The 22,052-nt window shown below is 51.4% G+C and overlaps 6 protein-coding genes across 6 annotated transcripts; 3 read left to right on the top strand and 3 right to left on the bottom strand.

The window, feature by feature from the left end:
* Nucleotides 1-110: 110 nt before the first annotated feature.
* On the top strand, nt 111-5,604 carry HO173_000137 (uncharacterized protein; the record flags this gene model as incomplete). Its single annotated transcript, XM_037302088.1, has 3 exons — nt 111-3,569; nt 3,616-4,782; nt 4,834-5,604. The coding sequence occupies 3 exons, from the start codon at nt 111-113 to the stop codon at nt 5,602-5,604; spliced, it is 5,397 nt and encodes a 1,798-aa protein (XP_037170667.1).
* Nucleotides 5,605-8,409: 2,805 nt separating this feature from the next.
* Nucleotides 8,410-8,682, top strand: HO173_000136 (uncharacterized protein; the record flags this gene model as incomplete). Its single annotated transcript, XM_037302087.1, has 1 exon — nt 8,410-8,682. One exon carries the CDS (start codon nt 8,410-8,412, stop codon nt 8,680-8,682), a length of 273 nt encoding a protein of 90 aa, XP_037170666.1.
* Nucleotides 8,683-9,149: 467 nt separating this feature from the next.
* On the bottom strand, nt 9,150-16,893 carry HO173_000135 (uncharacterized protein; the record flags this gene model as incomplete). The annotated part of the gene is made up of 7 exons (XM_037302086.1): nt 9,150-10,489; nt 10,540-11,006; nt 11,391-11,688; nt 11,751-12,656; nt 12,717-13,477; nt 13,528-15,304; nt 15,357-16,893. 7 exons carry the CDS (start codon nt 16,891-16,893, stop codon nt 9,150-9,152), a joined length of 7,086 nt encoding a protein of 2,361 aa, XP_037170665.1.
* A 19-nt stretch (nt 16,894-16,912) lies between these two features.
* HO173_000134 (uncharacterized protein) lies at nt 16,913-17,787 on the top strand (the record flags this gene model as incomplete). Its single annotated transcript, XM_037302085.1, has 2 exons — nt 16,913-17,030; nt 17,417-17,787. The coding sequence occupies 2 exons, from the start codon at nt 16,913-16,915 to the stop codon at nt 17,785-17,787; spliced, it is 489 nt and encodes a 162-aa protein (XP_037170664.1).
* Nucleotides 17,788-17,946: 159 nt separating this feature from the next.
* Nucleotides 17,947-20,694, bottom strand: HO173_000133 (uncharacterized protein; the record flags this gene model as incomplete). Its single annotated transcript, XM_037302084.1, has 6 exons — nt 17,947-18,204; nt 18,262-19,541; nt 19,591-19,636; nt 19,690-19,847; nt 19,916-20,392; nt 20,457-20,694. 6 exons carry the CDS (start codon nt 20,692-20,694, stop codon nt 17,947-17,949), a joined length of 2,457 nt encoding a protein of 818 aa, XP_037170663.1.
* Nucleotides 20,695-20,985: 291 nt separating this feature from the next.
* On the bottom strand, nt 20,986-21,762 carry HO173_000132 (uncharacterized protein; the record flags this gene model as incomplete). The annotated part of the gene is made up of 1 exon (XM_037302083.1): nt 20,986-21,762. The coding sequence occupies one exon, from the start codon at nt 21,760-21,762 to the stop codon at nt 20,986-20,988; it is 777 nt and encodes a 258-aa protein (XP_037170662.1).
* Between the last annotated feature and the right edge of the window lie 290 nt (nt 21,763-22,052).

The following is a 22,052-nucleotide window of genomic DNA, read 5'->3' as shown; positions in this document are numbered from 1 at the left end:
ACCCCAAGGTCCTTACACTTATTGAGCGACCAAACGGTCGAGTCGTCGAGCTGGAGGACATCCGACTCCCACGGCGCCTGGGAGCGAAGAACGGGCGTTGTCTCTAGGAAATGCCTTCAACCAACGCACCCGTTGATAGCAAGTCGCGGCAGTCTTCAGGAGGGAGATCATTTTTTGGGCGGAAGATACACAAAGAAAGGTCGCAAGACTCGTATAGTCCGGATGATGGCGGTTCAGTCCTGGAGGTGCCCAGTACCACCGGCAGCGCCAATGGATCAAGATCTTCGAGATCCTCGCACAGATCGCAAATGCCGTCTGAGGACGCAGGGCAGGACGGAGATAACTTGGGCTTGTCGATGACTGCTGGCGTTATCACGTCAATACCTTATGATAGTGTATCACCGGGTGGGAAGACCCCTATTTCCGTGGATTACTTGCCGAAGAACGACATGAGTTCTCCCCGGAAAGAGCCCTTACCGCATCACTTGGGCAAAGGAGGCAAAGACTTCCATCAGTATCCTTCATTTAACCCCTCAGAAGCTACAAATGGTTCCTCACATCCTACTGGACCGCGACCCCCACCTCATTCATCCGCTTCACAATCATCCTTGAAGCCCTTCAACGGCATTCTTCCTACACGCGACAGCAGTCGCAAACCCATACCAACTGACTCCGGAAGCATCTACAACGAGTCACACAGCACCTACAACTCCAACTCCACAGGCGACACAGCTTCCAATCACCGAAACTCATTCGATCAAATGAGCGTCCTCTCCGCAGCTTCGTCTGTTACACGAGGCTCCAGCATCTTCTCCTCCGACAACTCATCACGAACAGCTGTGCAGGAATCGCGACCAAGTACATCATCTCGGGGCTCACACCACCATAACGCTTGGGCACCGCAGCAACCCTCGGGTTTTAGCTCCACTACATCATTCAATCCAGACGGCTTCCACTTCCCACGGCCCAATGATGATCGAATCATCGAAAAACAATTTGTTGACATGATGAACAAGCGCAACTGGCAGGCTATGCCTGAACAAGCGCGGCGGCAGATGATGGCCTACCCTACAAGTAAAAAATGGCAATTAGTACATCAAGATCGGATGGTAGAATGGCAAGGAGAGCAAAAGAGAAGGACTAATGCCCGACAGACGATGCTTAGCCACGATGGTTCTCAAGGCATCCTGACAAGAGCAGACGAGGAGGGGAGCCCCGAATGGTATGTCAGGAGGGTCATGAATGATACAATAACCCCGAAGCAACTGGGTAGCCTGAGTGTCAGTCTGAGGACACAACCGATCAGCTGGGTCAAGTCATTCGTCGAAGCGCAGGGTCAAGTGGCCTTGACGAATGTTCTTGCGAAACTCAATCGACGACAGGGCCAAGGGCCGGCTCCTGCTTCAGGTTCTACAAGTGACAAAGATCTGGATCGCGAGTACGACATTATCAAATGTCTCAAAGCTTTGATGAACAACAAATACGGTGCCGACGACGCTTTGGCTCACCAACAAGTCGTTGTATCTCTCGCAACCTCCCTGATCTCACCACGGTTGACTACTCGCAAATTGGTCAGCGAAGTCTTGACATTCCTATGTCATTGGGCAGAAGGAGAGGGGCACCTGAAGGTGCTCCAAGCTATGGACCAAGTCAAGAGCCACCAGGGCGAGAACGGGCGTTTCGATGCCTGGATGCGGATAGTGGAAGTCACAATAGATGGTAGAGGCAAGATGGGCAGTCTTGTGGGTGCCAGCGAAGAGGTCCGTAGTGGAGGCATAGGCATGGAGAATCTCCTCATGGAATACGCACTTGCTACACTATTCCTAATGAACATGGTTATCGATGCGCCGGAGCATGATTTGCAGCTACGATGCCACATCAGGGCTCAATTCACGTCTTGCGGTATTAAGAGAATCCTAAACAAGATGGAAGACTTCCAATACGAGGCCATCGACAAACAGGTTGAGCGATATCGAGAAAACGAGGCCATTGACTACGAGGACCTGCTCCAGCGCGAGAACAGCAGCATGAAAGATGATATAGACGCAGAGGTCAAGGATATGCAAGATCCGTTGCAGATTGTGGATGCCATACAGTCAAAGGTACAGGGAAGCCGTGCGCAGGACTACTTCCTTTCTGCCATGCAGCATATGTTGTTAATCCGAGACAATGATGGAGAAGACCGATTGCGGATGTTTCAACTAGTCGATGCCATGCTCAGCTATGTTGCTATGGATAGGAGACTGCCAGACATGGACCTCAAGCAGAGTCTCAACTTCTCGGTTCAAAGTTTGCTGGATAAGCTGCACACAGACTCCGAAGCACGCCAGGCATTGGATGAGACTACCGAGGCGAGGCAATTGGCGGACTCTGCTATGGCTGAGCGTGATGAGATGAAGGCAAGAATCGACATGGGAGCCGATGGACTGGTGGCGAAGTTGCAGAAGCAATTGGAAGAGCAGACCCAGATAATAGAGCTTCAAGGACGGCAATTCCAGGCCTTGAAAGCCGAGCTTGCTGATCTCCAACGGATTCGCGCTGGAGAGTTGCAAAGGAACGAGCTGGAGACAAGAGAGCTATACCTTATGCTTCGTGATGCCCAGGATTTCGCTGCTTCTGTGGCTAAGAAGGGAGTCCCTGAGGCGCTTGCTTCGACGGACCCGAAGAAAATGCAGGGCATCTTAGACCGCGATACTCTCATGTCTCGATTGGAAGTGCAACTTGAGCGGGCGAAGACGCAATGCAAGCTGGAGGGCAAAGTCTGGCAGCAAGCTGGTCCTTCTGACAGGTTAAGGGAACTGCGCGAGCAAATGGACGGCGGTGAATCGAGTCCCTCAGAAGAAGACTTCTCAAGCAGGGTGACGAGGCAATTCAGTCCTGGTCCCCTTGCTATGACCTCGCGGAGCAAGATACTCAAAGGTCCAAGGCGCGCTGCTGCCGATGCTTTGGCTGCGAGCGAAGAACAGGCCTACCGGATGTCGGGCGAAGGCGATGCAATCATCTATGAGAAACCGCGGATTATCGAGATGAGCCGGCCCAAGATGAGCACCAAACAAGCCACAGGGCTCTTGGGCGAAATTGCTGCCAAGGTTCGCAGGTTCGATGCAAGCGACGACGATGATGTCGACGGCGACGGCGTTACCACTGGACCTTCTCACCCAAGTCTTGAGTCTGACTCGCCCAAGACTCCTATCGATGAGATTCCGCCTCCGCTTGAGAAGTCCAAGGAAATGCCACCACCTCCGCTACCCACAGCGACCATAATGCCCGGCTTCGAGATGGGTCCCCCACCTCCACCACCGCCTCCTCCACCGCCTTCGCTACTTCCAATGGCTCCTCCAGGACCGTTCCCCTCAGTACCAGTGGCTCCTCCGATGCCTCCCCCTCCATGCCGGGCTTCTCTTCAGGCGCTCCCCCCCGCCCCCTCCCCCAATGCCAGGCACACCTCGGACAGCGACATCGTCTGCCCGGACTTTAATGGGTCCACCTCCCATTCCCGGTGCGCCACCTACGCCAAGTGCACCTCCTCTTCCGGGCCCACAAAGAGGCGGCTACTTTCCCCAGGCCCAGTATAACCCAGCACCCACTTTCGGGCTACCCTTCATTCGTCCGAAGGGGAAGCTCAAGGCTATACATTGGGACAAAGTCGATGCTCCTCAAGTCACAGTCTGGGCTTCTCATACTCCAACCCATCAGGCTAAAGAAGAGAAATATATGGAGCTGTCAAGGAAAGGTGTTCTAGATGAGGTCGAGAAACTCTTCATGGCCAAAGAGATCAAAAAGATTGGTGCTGCCAAGGGCGGAAAATCTGACAAGAAGCAGATTGTTGGAAGTGATTTAAGGCAAAAGTTCCTCATTTCATTATCCAAGTTCTCGACGCAGTCTGCCGACGAGATCGTCCGCATGATATTACACTGCGATAAGGATATGTTAGATAACCACGTGGTCATGGAATTCTTACAAAGAGAAGACCTTTGCGTAGTACCTGACAACACCGCCAAGCTCATGGCTCCTTACAGCAAGGACTGGACTGGACCAGACGCAGAGCGGACGCAAAGAGAGCAGGATCCGAGCGAGCTCACGAGGGAAGATCAGATATACCTGGCGACTGCATTCGAGCTCCATCATTACTGGAAGTCAAGAATGAGAGCTTTGTCACTGACACGCACTTTTGAAGGCGAATACGACGAGATATCAAGGCATCTGAAAGAGATCGTCACTGTCTCCGAGTCTCTGCGTGACTCGGTTGCCTTGATGAATATTCTCGGCCTTATCCTAGATATTGGTAACTACATGAACGACTCGAATAAGCAAGCCACTGGTTTCAAGCTGAGCTCGCTCGCGCGCCTAGGGATGGTGAAAGATGAGAAGAACGAATCCACTTTTGCAGATCTTGTGGAGCGAATAGTTCGAAAACAATACCCAGAATGGGAGGGCTTTGTCGACGACATCGGCGGTGTAGTCACTGTGCAGAAACTTAACGTCGAACAGTTGCGCCTGGACGCAAAGAAGTATATCGACAACATCAAGAATGTACAAATGTCACTTGACTCCGGCAATCTCAGCGACAGCAAAAAGTTCCATCCACAAGATCGTGTCAATCAAGTTGTACAGCGGTCCATGAAGGAGGCCCGACGGAAAGCAGAGCAGATGCAATTGTATCTTGATGAGATGAACCGCACTTACGACGACATCATGACGTTTTATGGCGAGGATAGCACGGACGAGAATGCGAGACGGGAATTCTTTGACAAGCTAGCCAAATTTGTTACTGAATGGAAGGTAAGCTTCGTGGAAGCTTCTTTGTGTATGACTGTTGCTGATACCCAATAGCGCTCCAAAGAAAAGAATGTTACCATGGAAGAAACCCACAAACGAAATGAAGCGTCCATGGCCCGCAAACGTGCCAACGCCAAAGCCATCAATCCTGCTGCCGCCAACTCTGGTGCCGATACCCCAGATGGTCCCCTGTCTCCTTCATCCACCGGCGCTATGGACTCCCTCCTTGAGAAGCTTCGAGCCGCCGCTCCCCAAGCCCGGGACACTCGTGACCGTAGGCGCAGAGCACGGCTCAAGGACCGACACCAGGTCCGCATCGCTAGCGGTCAAAGCATTCCTGACCTGGGGGACGTATCTAACAGCGGTAATGAAAACGAGGAACCTGATAAGGCCTTGCTGAGCCCCACAGCGGCCACCAATGAAGAGGCCCCTAGCGAGAAAATGGAACCTATTAGCGAAGGCGAAGACGTCGCCGAGCGCGCCGCCAGTATGCTGCAAGGTCTTCGTAGCAATGCCGATGCCGATGCCGATAGCGGCAGACCTGGCAGCAGAGATGGCAGTCTTCGCATAAGAAGGAGAAGAGAAAGCGCCAACGACGAGCGACAGAACCGGCGAAGTAGAAGGAGAGGGAGAGAAAGCTCGAGCACGGCTGGCGATGAAGCGGAAACGCTCAGTCCGAGACAAGAGACTCCTATACCTGAGATCCAGGAACCAGAGGGCGAGGACGGCGGTGATGAGGCAGAGGAGGTGGACGTGCCGAAGACCTTCGTGGTGCCGCCGAGTCCCGAGGGAACAGCGACGAAACCGCTGCTGTTGGATGACTAAGGAAATCGACGAGTGGTGAGTTGAAAGGATTGGGGTTGTATATTGTTATATCCATTCAGCGCTTTTCGTTTCGTGTGTATAGGATACTTACTCTACTAATACCCTTTACTGTATCATGCAAGCGCTGGAGCAGATGGATCGGGGAGAGTTCGTGATAAGCGTCTCCGCATAGCGTTTGCGTTACGCCCGTGACAGGCATGAGGCTTGTCATGGCAAGAGAGTAGTGTACGTTGGATGTTATGGCACCTCGTCACAGGTGCATCACATGAATCAAATTCACGCCCTCACCACCACAGTATTGATCGTCGCCTTTTTCCGCGTTGGATTCTGATCCCCAGACAAAGTGTAGAAGAAACCGGCTTCCGACTCCAATGCGACATACTAGATCTCATGAGGCAGAAACTGCGATTGATGTGTGGGACTATTTCGTGTTCCGGACTTGCCTCCTTTTCGCTGCTCTCTTGTATGAACTTTGTGGAAGGATTTGTTCGGAGATCGTAGAGGAAGTAACTAGTACGGGCCCGTTGACTTGGTATTAACATTGGAGCAGAATTTACCGAGGAGGCAGACGGGCTGCAGACCGCCAATACCCTAATGAGGACATCGATTCCGTGACATCGAATTGACTGGAGTCATTCATTGCATGGGGCAATACGAGACTCGATAGGCCCATTTGGGACTGTGCGCGATACTGACGGTGTATCGATCGAGCCCAGTGCGTTCAAGCGCTAGGTAAAACATGGCATCTTTGCCGCTGCTGATTTTTCTGGACTCCTACGCTCCATCATGGTTGAGATCGCTCTACTTTGCACCTTGGAATCGAAATGATGCATTTGGCTTGTTGCAGCTATGGGGTTGTCAGGCCGGAAAGCCCCACTGGACGTCGATGGATATGGTGGCCCGTAAGTAAATGGTTCCATGCATGAGGCTAATGTCGGCACTGGCAAAGGGGTGAAAGTGGGATACCATCTATCTTTCATCGTTTTCACGTTCTTCCATCGCATCAACATCATGTCCCCAACAAAAGCCGGCAGATCGACTTTACCCACTACTTGAGCATACCAATCGCCACACGCCCTTCCAGAGCGCAGTTACATGCCCCTTTCGCGCGCTTTGAGCGAGAGACATCCTCAATTCTCCCCAAAGGCTCTGTCTGTGCTCAATTCCGATCTCGCTATGCTGAGTTTTGGAAGACCGAGATTGCAATCGAAAGGGTATATCGATGCCTGTTCCGAGCACTTACGCGGCCTGGACACGCACGAATGCTTCGCATGGCAGCTGTGAATGCAATAGAACATCAACCGAATTTCCATGATCTTCACTACGGAGGCTATGTCCCGCACGCATTTGGGGTCGCAACCACATTCGATTTTTCGCCATTGAAAATCGATGTATCTGGCCTCCCCCACCCTCTTTGACAGTCCATCGCAAACCGGATTCCTCAGCGCCTCGGGCATCGACCGGACGCATCGGCTACAGCACTTTCAACACATTCTCTTAGACTCACTCTTCAAAGCTGACTTCCTGGCAAACGCATTCCATATTAGGATGAATGTTGTAAATACCGCATTGCCTACCTCGTGGCACTATAGAAGTACTTGTGATCCGAAGACCAAGCGATGGACTTTCCCTAGACGCCCAAAATCTGCCAAAGTCGATGCGAGTGATCTCGTTCGTGGGTGGAAGGATCGTGACTGGGCGACAAATGTTCAGCGTGAAAGACTTGGCGTCTATGCTTTGGGTACGACTGCGAATCTTCCGGGTGGCGGAGCTCGGGAGAAATGGATGACGGAGGTTGACAGCATAAATGCCCTTCCCTAAGCTCATGGCATGATCAGCCCCAGCGAGCTTGCCGAGTCGGGCCCAAGGATAGGAATAATTAGGGTGAATGCCCTTGGGTGACGTTCATATCAGTGCAACAAAAGTTCTGGATGGCATACCATCACGTTAGTGAAGTCGAGATTTCTGAGTATAGCCCCTCGAAACTGTATGGTGGTGACAACCAACTGTCTCAACAGTGGACTTGCAAGAGGCTTGTCGTGTTCAGATCATTTTTCAAGGCAACTGTTGCGTTTATTGATAAATGCAAGATTCCGGAGCATCGGCCTCTGAAATGATATGTACCCTGGAGCCTACGAGCTACAGACCATAGTCTCCGACACACCTTGAACTCCATGAGTCCAGGAGCAGCATACCGCAAGTTTTCCGAGCAAACTCACATCCGTCTCGCCATCTTCTCGCGCGTTCATGATATCCTGGCTCTGCGTCAAGGGAACCTGTTGCCGCAGGCCCCCAATGTAGTCAACCACAATCAAAGGATTAGCGAAAAATGCAGACTTTCCTCGTTTCGTTCAAACCTGAGAGCTCTCCCGCCATTAAACAGTATCCAGCTTCTCTCTAACCATTCTGACTCTTTGGACCTTTCCCGTACGAAGTCGTCATTGGCTCTCTGCCAAGAACATCAATTACCGCCAAATGATCTTCATAGTTATGCGATCCAAGGTAGGCGTGGTATGTCATGGTGCGGCGAAGAAGGGCAGAGGTAAAGCCGGTGCAGATGGTCCTGCAGGCCGAAATGCATGGACTGCCGGTGAAGGTGGCAAAAGGGGCCAGATGTGGACCTACCCAGGAGCCTGAAGTCCTTGAGCGTAGAGAAGCTCTCCTCACTGGGGCTTCTAACCTTAGCATCAATGAGCCCCCACCCTATGCCTCGCCGACCAGACCATTCGACTACGTGAACCGAGGTCGTTCTTCGAACCAATCATTTCGAAGTGATTCCCAAGCCGAATTTCCAGTTGTACTCGTATGCCGCTAGACGTCCATCCGGAGCAAAACGCGGCTCGTAAGAAAAAGCGGGCCTTTGCATTGCTCACCGAAGACCCCGATTTCCCCGCAGCCAGCTCGTGCATCTGTAGCAGCAGACACCAGATCTACCTCGATACACTGTCAAGAAACGATCGATCGATCGATCATCTCAACACCGAGCAGACCTGCTTCGAGCCGAACGAAGGCGGGCCAAAAGCCATTCCGGTCGTGCACTCCTTCGGCGTCTCGCTGGCGAAGACGGTTGTCGCGTAGGGTTTCGTTGGAGGACGTTGCCGCTCAAGATTTGCGGGAGGAGGCAAGAATACCGTCCGGAGCGACATTTACCTATGCTGGTACGGGATAGCACTTGGGGTGTGGCATTTTACTCGGGAGCAAGGCTGAAATGACATGGATTCGATGGGCGATGCCATTTTCGCGCTCCCGTTTTGCTCGAGATAGGAGTACGACGACTTCTGTTCTGGGAATCGGACCCTAATGGCTCTCAAGGTTTACTTCAAAGTTTTATGGATGGTACTCTAGGGTCTCTGGAGACGTTGCCTTGAGGTCCCTTCAGTCTTGTCGCAGATACAACTTCGATGACACAACTTGAGGGGGTCTTAGCCTAGAACCTCTTCATCCTTGCTCTGGATGATCATGAAACGGTACATTATCACTATCACCTGTGTGAACGAACTATGCGTGCAGTGGCACGGCTACTTCTCCCCTCTAACCCATGCATTTCACACGCCCAGTCTATCATTACCAACATAATGCCCTCCACCAGCACACCTATACCCGCCCACCTGCTTGATCCACTGGAAACCCTGACAACAGACCCCCAAGTTCCTCAACCGGTCCTGTACCGCCTTCTCCCTCTTCTGCATGATCTGCCGAATCCTCATCCGCTCCAAGTCCGCCTTCGCCTGTTCTCGCTCCCTCGCAGCCTTTTCCTGCTCCATGCGCGCCTCTTCTTGCAGGCGCTTGAGCCGTTGAGCGTCTGCTTCGTCTCTGGCTTTCTTCTCCCGGAGGCGTTGGAAAGCGAGCTCTGCCTGATGCGCGGTCTCCCACGTGGTCGAGGCCACGTCTTCTTGGTGCCAAAAAGCTTCGTCGGAGATTTCGGGCTCGGCCTTGGCGGCGGCGATGTCGGTCTGCAGTTGGGTCCATATTGCGTCGGACACGCCGGCATCCCGTGCGGTATTTGGTTTTTGGGGCGCAGAATTTTCGCCTTCGCATTCGCTATCGGCGTCGGTATCTTGGTTTTCTGTGGGGTCAGGAGATTCATTTGAAGGGCTGGTGGTCTGGTCGGCTTGGGTCGATGATCCTTCCGTAGGAGCGGGAGGAGGCGGTGGGGCTTGAGACTGGTCGGCTGCCTTCTGGGTGGTCCTAAATGGGAGTATTGTAGGACGATTGGCGCATCGCTCTTGTCTCTCTTCCAACATGGCCTTGGTGAGGCGGAAGACGTCATCTTCAGAGATAGCCAATGCGTTTGAGGAAGAAGCATTTGCTTTGAAGACAAATCCCACCAGTGTTTTGGCTAGCGTCTTCATGTCTCGGGCATTTCCCCATGAAGGTAATGCGCTGAACTTCTTGAGGAGGCCCACCATCTTACCGTGGATCTGGCTGTCAGGGTCCGTCAAGGCAGGTGTCTGGATATTCTGCTTCTTGATCGTGAGCTCCAAAACCTCTAGGCAATGCCTCGGGCTCAGATGCTTGAAGGTGATCTCCTCTGGGAAGCGACTGGAAAGACCCGGGTTAATGGAAATCAGCTGGTTGATCTCTTGAGCATAACCAGCGAGGACAACGAGAAGTTTGTCCATGTATTTCGGCTTCGTGAGTTGATCCACAAGCTCGTTGATCGCTTCGGTAGCAAAGTTGCCTTCTGCAAGTCGATAAGCTTCGTCGATGAAGAGGACTTTGCCCAGGGCCTTGTCGAGCTGCGCGCGGGTTTTGGGGCCAGTCTGTCCGACGTATTGGCCGATGAGATCTGAAGCGGAGCACTCAACGACTTCGACTTCAGCCAGGAAACCTAGATCGTAATAGATTTGGCCCACCTTTCGGGCAGTTGTGGTTTTTCCGGTGCCTATAGCACTGTGTCAGGATCGCTTATTTTGGAGTAACCTACAAACCTACCTGGGGGACCTTTGAAAAGGAAATTGGTCGGTATCATGCCTCGAGGATCCAATCCCTTTGCTTTCATGCCCCGTGCAATTTGCTGGTAGCCGCCCAATTTGGCGACAATGTCTTCGCAACCCACAACGTCTTCGAAAAGCTTGTCCAAGTTAGTAGAGGCATGCGCTCCTCGGTTATAGTCTGGATCAAAGTCTTGTGGTTCAAAGACTATGTCAGATGGTCGCTCGGAGGGCTTCTTGGCGGATTGTCTCAGCTGATGTCGTTCCTTTGCAAGCCCTAGCTGGTTCTCGACCTCGCCAGCATTACCGAAATTCGGTCGATTGCGTCCTCGACTCAGTACCTCTATGGCAACAGCTTTTCCATCGTCTGTGGCCTCGAGATCTTGTGACTTCAACTTGAGATTCAAAATCTTCAACAACTCCTCGTCCGTGAAGTCTTCAAAACGGAAAGCATTTTGTATAGCGAATCTGAAGATAGAGGTCAGTGTGTGGTACTTGTTTTGTTTTCAAGTCCTCCGTGAAGGGAGCCAATATAATAGCACACAGACGAAAGGTTAGGGAACTCAGGAACACAGATGGCGCAAATCGAAGAGATATAGCCGCTCTCGGTCTCTGAAATTGCTTGTCAAGTGCAAGAGACTGGCGTCAACACCATTTACAGACCATTCCACGACACCCATTTTGAAGATGGAAGAGGGCGAAGAGTGGGCCAAGATGGTATACAACAGCCGCAAGATGAGCGTAAGAGAGAATTCGTAGCAATGACAACTCCGAAAACAGGGCTTTGGGCCCACTGCTTTTGAGAAATGAGGGGCTTCGTGTAGACAAACCGGAAGCTTAGGGGTCGCTTACCTTCGCGAGAGGCCTGGATTGACGTTCTGGAACATCTCTACCATCTTGTCCTCGTATCCAAGTAAAAGGACGCAACGGTCTTCTCCTGGTACGCTCTGGACCTCGGCAACGATTGTATCAACAATCGCAGTTTTGAATGAGTCGGTCGTACTTCCGCCACCAGCTGTACCTGTATAGAGCATGTACGCCTCGTCAATGATTAGCACTTTCCCCATAGCACTTGCCAAGATTGCCTTGGCGTTGGCCTCAGAATGGCCAATGAATTTGCCAATAAAGTCTGCCGGATTCTTAACGACGACTGCAGACGCGGGTAATTAGCCATGATCGATGGAGCTGGGGAGTCTGCATGGCTGTAACAACCTTCGCCATTGCTGAGGATACCTAAATCAGCAAGGATCTGCCCATACAACTTAGCTACCGACGTCTTGCCGGTTCCTGGCGAGCCAACAAAGACACGGTTCAAAGACACCTCGATGGGAGCCTTCTCCTTGAGCTCGCGATAGTAGTTCTCGCTGATACGGTCAATCAGAGCTTGAAGAGACTCCTTGACAGCACCTAGGCCGATCATCTTTTGCATTTCATCCCATGCTGAACACTTTAGGATGGCTTTTGAGGGGTCTGGCCCGATAAGATCTTCTTTGTAAAGAAAGAAATCGTCTGGACGAAGTCCCCCTTTGCGCTCATGGGTCAGGCGTACAGCTTGGCGGGCAGCAATCTTGGAGTAGACTGTTTCAAGTGCTCTAGCGTTGCCAAAGCCTGGACGGCCACGCCCTCTTCCAAGACGCTTGACGACGATGCGCATGTACAGGCCATCTTTGCCGCCTTCGATCCTCATTCTCCTATTATATCGTTTCTCTATTCGCTGTTGCAACATCCACAATAGCTCATCGTCTTGATAGTCGGCAAATTGTAGAGTATGTGGCACGCGACTGGTGAGCCCGGGATTATGCTCAAAGAACTTTTCCATATTTTTGTTGTAGCCGGCGAGTATGAAGACGATCTTACCAACGTTGTTCTCCATTTCAGCAAGCAAAAAATCTAGCACCTGGCGACCAGCATTCTGGTTGTGTTCTTCTGTGAGTTGATACGCTTCGTCCAAGAAAAGAGTGCCTCCGCCTGTACCGAGAATGCCTTCTAGAATCTTTTTTGCGCCAGCAACACCATCATGAGCCAGACGTGCGCCCGTCGTTTCCACGAAAGTACTGCATGGGAGGGCTCCAAGGGATGCCAGAATTCTGGCATATAGACGAGCAACTGTTGTTTTGCCTGGCAAGCACCGTCATTGGTCATGTTATAGAAATAGAGCTGCAGACTAGGTGATCTTACCTGTGCCCGGATTCCCAAGAAATGAAATATTCAAGCGGTCATTTGACACGTCAGCATTTTGCCGCATGCTGACCTCGATCATGGCTTTGATCCGAAGAATCTGCAATTTGACTTCTTCCAGTCCAATCATATCCATGACGGAATCGATAGCATCGTTTCGGGCGTTATCTAAATTTTTCTGACGTTTCCACTCTTCCTTGGCTGGTGAATGGCGTCTATTGGTCCACTTAGGCGCTGGTGATTTGGCAGCATCGGGTGGCTGCATACCACGGTTGTTCGACGGAGTGGACGAAGCTTGCGTGGATATGGGACTGGCCTCATTCCCTGACGACCCTCCAGAACCATGTTGGGCATTCGTCAAGGAGTCAAAAGCTGGAAGAGTCATGGCTTGCGCGCCAGCAAGATCTTCCTTTTTTTGGTGAACTGCCAGGGCTCTGTCTCTGGATAACTGGGCATCCCTGAGTCTCTGTCTTTCTTCAGCTAGCATTGCGTCGAGCTTGGCTATGTTCTCAATGTGCTCTTGTTCTTCTCGAGCACGCTTCTCTCGCTGTCTCAGGTCCTTTTGTATTTCTTTCTGTGCTCTCAAAGCCTCCGCTCCACATTTGCTGCACTCGCGTGGTGGTTTGTGACATTTCCAGGACCTTTCATGGCCCTTTGGGCATTTATCGTCGAGCATGTACTCGCACTGCACCTTTGAGTGGTCGGACAATTGATGACATCGCTGCGGACAGGGGTGGAGACCACAGCCGAGCATGGTGCCACTAGAGCTGTATTAGCACTAGGCCGGCACCGTGGACTAAGGTTTACTCACCATGGCTCTTTGCACCCTCCATCAGGGCATTCGACGTCGAAATCGTTTGGTTGACGCAATAGACAGGCTGTTTCACGATGTCGCTCGCACCGCACAGGAAACCCGTCATAGACATGGCCGCCATTCTTGAGTAGACCCCAGAGCTTAGTCCAAATATCCTTCCCTTTGCGAGCCTTCAGGAAAGTTTCAGGGTTGCCAATCAAAATTAGAGCGTTACGAGCTCGAGAGAGAAGAACATTCAACCGCTCGGCCTCAGACATGAAGCCAATGTCGTGCCTAGGATTGCTCCGCGTCAAAGATGCAACAACGATATCGCTTTCCTCTCCCTGATAGTTATCGATAGTTGCGAGCCGAATTTTCCGCTCGTTTGCGTTTACACTCGCAGGTTGCATAAGACCAGCGCGGACAAGATCGAACGTGTCAAGATCGTTGAGAACGGGGTCGTTCTCCGTACTTAGCACTTGTTTGAGAAGTTTCAATTGTCCGAGATATGGTGTCAAGACCACAAGATTATCCGTTCCATAGCCTTGTTGAGCAAGATAGCGGACGCACTTCAATACCATGTCAACCTCGAATCGATTTTGTTTTGATGATTCAGAACTCATGTCCTTCCCATTCGCCGTATCTTTGGCGTCGTCTTCAGGTTTGTTATGCGAAATAAACATCAAGTTGTTCTGGAACCCACTAAGATCAGGGCGAATCAGGGTTCTCGGGGCATCAGTGAGATCAGGATACGTTAGGGAGCGGACCAGAGCAGATATTGTTGGACGCATACGGTGCTGCTGAGTGAGTGTTTGATGGGGGAAGCCTTTCAGTATCAGTCGCTCAAACAGGGATCTGTTGAGATCGTAGCCGTCGCCTTTTTCTACACTCAAGTCGTGGTTCTTGACCTTGGGCCGTAATTGTTTGTGGTCGCCGATGAGCACCAATTGCTGCGTATGCGGACCAAAGCTTGTCAGGATGTGACTTTCCAGAATTTCACCAGCTTCTTCCACTAATACAACGTCTCGGGAAGCTGCTTGAAGCTCTTGCGTGTATTTCGCTGCAGCTGTAGTTGTACATGCTATGACACGTCTTGAGGCTATTATTTGGGCATTCCCCTTCTTGAACATGTCGTCCAGCTCGCTTTGAGCCTCGTTGTATTGTTCCGCAATGGCGTATAGCTCGGAAACCTTTTCTTTGAGTATGCCAAGCTTCCAGGACGACAACGAGGCCTGCCTTGCAGACACCTGCATCTGCCATATATGGTGTGCATTTTTGGGAACTTCGTCGGAAAAGATACCAGCGTCTTGGCCATTTGACCATCGATCGAAGAGATATGAGTCGCTAACAGCTTTGCCGCCTGGACCAACCATCGTCGACCCGTCTTCAGCTTCGGGCACTGTGAACGCATTGTAATAGTCTTCACCATCAGGAAGAAACTCAAGGTATTCTATCAAATCCGCCGACCGAAGGTTAGTCGACTTGTATCTATCGAATGCGCGCTCCAAACGGATAGTATGAGCTTCTATCTTTGACTTGAGGCAATTGATCTTGGTCCAAGAGGCGTTTGTCTGCCTGTATGTAGTAGACTGTTCGTACAGAGACATGCATTTCGTTCGTGGGGTCGACTTTCCCCCAAGCCGCAGCATCTCATCAGCCGGAATTCCGATGTCAAGTAAGTCTTCGAGGAACTGATCCAGAGCATGATTGGTAAAACAAACCACGAGAATTATCTTCTTCGTGAATCTGTAAATGGACTTGGCGATCAGAGCTCCAATAAATGATTTGCCAGTACCTATAACTCGTTTAGACACCCCTCATGTCGGGATGAACTGGAACGAACTCACCCGGCGGGCCCTGTATCAAGCTCACCCGCTGCTTAAGCCCTGTTAAAAGAGATTTCATTTGGGCTTCGTCCAGTCGGATTGACTTGGCGGTTTGCAGGACATCTTGGACATCCTGTGAGGGATCGTTCTCGAGACTATTGATCAACGCCATAGGTGCATGCGGAGGTTTGACCGGGACGCTATCGGGACTCCAAAGCAAGAGCTCATCCGCGAGGGACAATTCTCGAATTTCTTGAAGCCCTCGCAATACCGGTTCATAAGCAAAAACAGCTGTATCTATTTGCACTAGTTTCACATGCTGTGCAGTCTTCAGCTTGAGCAGCGACTTGGACGTGCTTGCAATGCCTCTGAAATGTAGCGCGATAACCGGAGGTTTGCGAGCGAGTTGATCGACGTCTCGATGTATGGTTGGAAAGGCGGCAATCTCTTCGTCCACAATCAAGCATGCTAAGGATTGATGTTTGAACAGATTCTGGTTGGCACGGAGATAGTCTTTGCGCTCTTTATTCTTCACGTTCGCTGGTTCAGTTGGGTCTAGGCGGTTGTCTTTGCGTTCCTTATCCTTCACTTTGGCTAGTTCGGGTAGGTCTGATAAACACTGGAGCCGCAGGGACCATGGTAGTCGCTTCTTTGGCTCTCCACAATCAACACCGAGAAGTGTAAGTCCGTCTACCATTGTGCCTCTGTGGCGTCCTTTCTTCTTCCCCAAAACGATCTGAAGCTCATCGCGCAATTCCTTTAACAAGTCCTCGCGAAGGAGTCGGAACTGATTTTCAAGATGCATGGTGAGGCGCTTGTCTTCGTAAGCTGGATCTTCCAGTGTCTCAGCTCGACGAAGAAATGGCGGTTCCGCCGAGCGAATTTCATCGGCCGTGGGATGGATAGCAATTTCACGAAAGTCTGCGAAGTCATTGTCATGTCTTCCTCCTGGACCATGTCCATCGTCATCAACACCAGGTGCATCAAGACTGGAGATAGTATGTTTGATCTTCTGCCCCATTGTTCGTATTTCGAAGGCCGGAGAATCGAGGAGCAAAGCTTGGATCAAGGGATCTTGCGCAATAGCAGTATAAGAGCCACTGTTGCCGGAATTTTGGCATAGTAGCTCGTGTAGAAGCCAGGCGAAGCACTGTTGGGAGTCTATATTCAGTAAAGCGTTACGGAAGGACTGTAAGAAGCCGTTCCAGAAGATGGGCGGCTCCACCATTGGCCGAGTGACCTGGCGGACATAATCTCCCCCAAGAATCATCTTTAGCCCAGGATCTTGGATGTACCGAATCAAGGCTGCGGCTGGTCCATTGTGGAAGGAGGCGGAGGCGTCGAATCGAAGACTACTTTGCACGGCTGAAAGACCTGCTGAGCTTGATATGACTTTGTCAATGCATGTTGGTGGATCAGGCTGATCACATAGCGCCTCGATAAAAAGCTCTGCCTGTTTAGTTGTCTTCAATGATTGATCTCCACGCAGAATTGAATTGAAGAATCTTGCGAGCTTTGCTGTCCTAACAGATGGGTCAGCGGACGACGAGGAGAGCATTGCAAAGCTTCAACATCCAATGCCAAATGTGACTATTAAATGGAGGAAAGGACGAGAGGGTTTCGTCACAAGAAGGAGAGCAGGCTATTGTAGACTGAGTCTGAGTCCTCTGTTCAACGGATTTACAGCTTCAGAAGGTTCGATGACACAAAAGTTGGGCATAAATGGAGATAGGCAACAAAGTGGGCAGAGCCAGCCTTGTTCGGACGGCCGCATAAAGCCGAGCACGAGGCCGGCAACAAATCAGGACATGCATAGACGCGGAGAAGCAACCAATCAAACATTGCATGTTTGAAGACGAACGAAAAGACGCTGGGCCCATCAATCTGTCTCCACTTTGTAATGAGACATCTTTGTAGCTAGTGAAAGCGTGAATATCTTTACAAAACAGATCTTGAACTTGAGACGGTAAAAGGACTGAGAATGATCGGAGGAAATCCTTCGTTCTACGGAGCTTGGAGAAGAGTTCTCGGTGGATTTTGAAAGGAAAGCCAGCCGAAGATCCAAGTACTAACTCGAATAGTGCTAGCGGTTCTTGTGAGCCCCCAATATCTAAGTATCTTCATATTCCTCACTGGGTCCGCCCATGTGGTCATATCTCAGGCTGCGGACCAACATGCTGAGGTCTTTCGGCTTTCAATAGCGTTTTCAACCTTTGCTGGTTCTTTCGCTGACCACAGATCAATGTTTGGCGCCGTTACGGAGTACATTGAGGCCATTGCCAATCGTACTTTCGCACTCGTCATCCTAAACGAGCCTCTGGTGATACTTACCCGAACGAAACTTCTTCTGGTGAGAACAGAGCATGTTCGTGTACCAACGGAGTCGAGGCTTTCATTCATGATGCCAGTAGACTTTGACGTTGGCGCACGAAAGGGTCAAAGCGCCGCGTAGTATGTCGTATATTCCTTCTAACGTCCCAGGAGCTGCGAATGCCCATCTTGCCATGCGCTCGCGCAACAGATCCAGCATCGTTCCTCCTAAACGATCTCAAAACGGGGGTCAAAATTTACTTCCTATACATACACTACGCGAACACCTACTGTATCTATCTTACAACTCCCCATGCTCAACCCCATTCCCGTCGCCACCCCAACTCAGATCCGGCATCGCCATGATCTTCACCACCAAACTCGTCCATCCCGTGAAGTGCTGCGTTCTCTGCCCAGCGCCCGTTTCAGGGTTATACTGCTCCCACGCGAAGCCCGTCCGCTCCCATTCATTGAAGACGTTTTCGACGAGGTTCTTGCGAAGGGAGGTGTAGATTTTGGTGGCTTGGGACTTGTGAGGGCCGGGTTGGATTGCGATGTCCTAGGTATTGTTAGTGGGATGTTTGTGGAATACTTAAAGGCAACAGTCTTGACTGACGTAGAGGCTTTTTACGGCGAGGTAGTTCATGTTCATCCATATCGGACTTCTCCAGTAGTTCTCGTCCGTCCCATAGAATTCATCGCTCATGCTCAGACTTCTTAGACCGTAGTCGCTCCATAGCTCTTCAGGATCGCTAATCAGGTCCAGTATTGCCTTCAACCTCGGACTATCCGGTGGCAAAAGACCAGTCAAGAATGGGAAGATGGATATGTATCCCTTGTGGCAAATACGTACGCTTTCCTCGTAGTCATCAATGGTCGCATCACAGTACGTCTTTGCTTTGTTATCCCAATGCAAGTCATCGATGTTCCTGACAATTGCTGTCTCGTACCCTGTGAATTCATTCGCATCATCGGTTTCGCCAATAGTTTCAGCGATTCGTCGCATTGAGCGTGTCATCATGCCCATCCAACTTATTAAATCGGTGTGCAGCTCTCCTGGATGCGGTGGCTGCGGCCGAGGGTAGTCGTCCAGGCCAGAGGTCAATATGTGACGGGTGTCTCTGCCTCGCCAGCGGTAGCCTTCTTTGGTGGAGAACGCTTCTCGGTCATAGGACTTGATGTCGCCCCATTGAGTTTTGCGGAACCAGAAGTAGTGGCGCTTTAGTAATGGGTAAAGATCGCGCAGATAGTCCTTAGCGACATCAGAATTCTGCAAGTGAGCACTGCGAATAGACTCGAGAGGGTCATCCATCCCCTTAGTAGGCCACTTCGTTTGCAGCTTGTCGATCAGGGATTCAAAGATTAAGAATAGCGTGGGAGGGTTGGCGTAGTGTGGATATTGGACCTGAAACTCTTGGGGCACCTTGCTGCGGGCTTCTTGACCCAGAATCTGCTCTCGCCCAATCCATCCATCTTCATCCATAAGGTTGAACCAGCTCCGGACGATCTCTAGCGTCAGGTCCATATCCCAGTCGGCGACGGGTATCAAGTGGAACCCTTCATCCCACAGAAAACCCCGAGGAAAGAATGGTCTAGATGGTATGCTCGTAAACAGCTCAGAGGGTCCTTCAAGCCTTACACCTCCTTGGCGCATACGAGCTTCTGCGGTCTCTTGCCAGAAACCTTCATTTTCCTCTTCATATTCAGGAGCGTATGACTTGTCCACCACGGAATCCCCATAGAAATAACCGATACCTCCGATGAGATTCGAAAACATAGATTTGGCGAAGTCTTGGTACTTCGACTTGTTGAAAGGAGCTTGGGGTGCCAGTAGCTTTTTGAAACGGTGCGCGAATTGGGTAGTTGCTTTCTCGATGGCTCCACTAAGATCGTCCGCTTCTGATAGTCAGTGATTGGTGCAAAGAAGTGTTGAAAGTTGGCTTACACGTGACAGGCGCCTCAGCGGACGCTGAAGAATAAATGATGTCGAACTGTGCTGCCTGTCATTACAAAATCTAACAACGACCCCGAAGCACCAGCTGACCTCGAAAGAACCCTCGAAGACCTTCTGCACAACATGCATATTCCCCTCCTTGATGTCGTTGCCTACTGTGAACGTCGCCCAAGGTGGTGGTGCGTTCTCCTGTCCATACTCAGCGATCATGGCATCAATCTCTTCTTTCATCTGAGAGAAGATGAGTGCTTCACTCAACCAAGCAACAAGTCAGCTAACGTGTACCAAAAAAAACGTGGATTGTGGATTGACGTACATTTAGCCTGCCACATAGCTCCTTCAGGTACTTGCAGACTCGCAACCATTGTTCGATCTAGAGGCTTGTTCTCATAGCTCTTGTGGTTTGGAGGTGGATGCAAGTTGCTATTTGGTCCCTCGGTGACTTGGAGCTTGAAGTCTCCCAGCTCATTGCTTGAGCCTTCCATTGTCACAGGCCCTACTATCCCCAGATCGTCCCTCTCGTTTTCCACACTTAGACTCCCAAAGCCCTCCATTCCAGCGTAGAAGAGCACGGTACTCATCAGCCGGGCTGGCGCGTCTTCTCTCGGTGTTCCTTTCACTCGGACGCCCCAGCTGCCACCATGCTGTCCTCCTGGTATCTTAATGAACTCGGTCGTAATGTCTATTGAGTTGCCCGCATCGTGTATGGTTTGGCGCCCGCCATACCGCACATCGTATTCGTCCCACCCGTATCCAGCCATACCCTCATGTTGTTCGCAGGTATGCCGGAAGTCTATATCGGCATTTGGTCAGCAAATATGAACCCGGGTTGTTTCCTAAAAATTGTAGCCACATACTATTCTGCACTCCTTGAAAGCTATCCACCTTCGCCCATATCAACCCCGTCAGCAACGACTTCGGTATCCTCGGTCGAACCCCAAAATATAAGTTTGGCCGGTAAGGACCCCATAGCAGCGAATCGTTCGAGACTTTGGCTTTTTCAGAAAGGACATGTTGTGCAGTGTCGTCCCCAAGGATCAATGAGAACAGCGAAAGCAGAATCCCGAGCGCGGAGAGGCGCCATAGCTGCAACATCACTCGAAGAAGAGCCACGACAGAAAGTAACCAGCGCAATGGCTCGCTGAAGCTGGGAAAAAGACAAAGGAAATGTTGACTTGTGGACACGAATAGCCTCGCGTGGGAAATTTTCACGGTTCCTACCCTGCGCTGGTTTCAATTCTCGTGCAGCAGTCATGCAGTATAATGTTCCACTATTACAACGAATAGAGCCCGTGAAATCATTTGATGCTAATCCAACTGGCTCTCGGACTCCTCATATGTTCCATAAGACACCCTACACCCCACTCAAGATCATGGCACGGAACCCTAACTACAACCCCACCGATACTTCTCCGAATATCGTCTCGTCACCTCCTCCCCTGCCATCCACTCAAACCCTGCGTAGCATAACTCCCCCTGCCCCTGCCCACCCTTCCCATCATCACTTCCCACCGACCGCGTGGAGCTCCCCCTCCCCAGCCTCGCCTTCAACCTCTCCTGCGCACTCCCACTCCCCGAGCTCCCAGGCGGAGGCCCCGGACTACTCGTATTCCTCCCATCACCTCTCAACTGCTGCTGCTGCTGCTGCTGAGCATATGCCGGATTCTGCGTCTGATAGCTCCCAGCCCGTTGACTGGGCAGTGGGCGTACATTGAGACTTTCTTGCTGTTGCTGCGGTTGCGCACCCATCCGTCGCCCGCCCAGTGGCCCTCGTCGCAGACTGCCTCGCTCTTCCACCGGCGACTGGGCGCCAGGGCCTGGGGAGTCGGACCACAGATCGCTCAGCCCTCTCCCTTGCCCCGGTCTCTCTGCCGCATCGCTCGTACTCGAATTGCCACGTAGACTGCCCATGGGCCTGCTGGTCACGTATGGGTTCTCTTTCTGTTGCGCCCTTGCGGCTTCCCGCGGATCTGTACCCAGCCATGCGGGGAACGGGCGGCCTTTTTCGGTGTAGTAAGCGCGCAGGACGCGGGAGACGTGCGAGTCGTCGGGGTCGGTGATGTTGGAGTCGTCTTCAGAGGTGGAGGTGAGGTTGCGGCGGAGGGAGGCGTAGCGGGAGGTTGTCGATGTGAGGAGGGAGTTTAAGGTGCTTAGGTATGACATCCTTGGAAGAGGATTTGGGTGAATCGTTGGAAGAGGGTGATGGGGCGTGGGGCGAAGGGGTGGTGGTGGTCTTGATAGGGTTGAGCTCGAATCCGATGTTTGTAGCCGAAGATAGAGGGAACGCAACAACTTATTGACAACTCGACTTAACTTATATCAAAGCTTAATGGCTTACAGGGTTTTCGATCGACGTAATTTGTATCGCATCGAATCTTCGGCTTCTGATACATATTGTGTAACTACATTGACATTCCCTACTGGGTTTCACAAAAAGACAGGCCTGTTCAGAG

Source organism: Letharia columbiana (assembly GCF_014066305.1).
Source record: "Letharia columbiana isolate WasteWater2 chromosome Unknown Sc0000000_s0, whole genome shotgun sequence".
NCBI lineage: Eukaryota > Fungi > Ascomycota > Lecanoromycetes > Lecanorales > Parmeliaceae > Letharia > Letharia columbiana.
The sequence above is the reverse complement of the archived record's forward strand: the minus strand, read 5'-3'. Positions and strand labels throughout refer to the sequence as shown.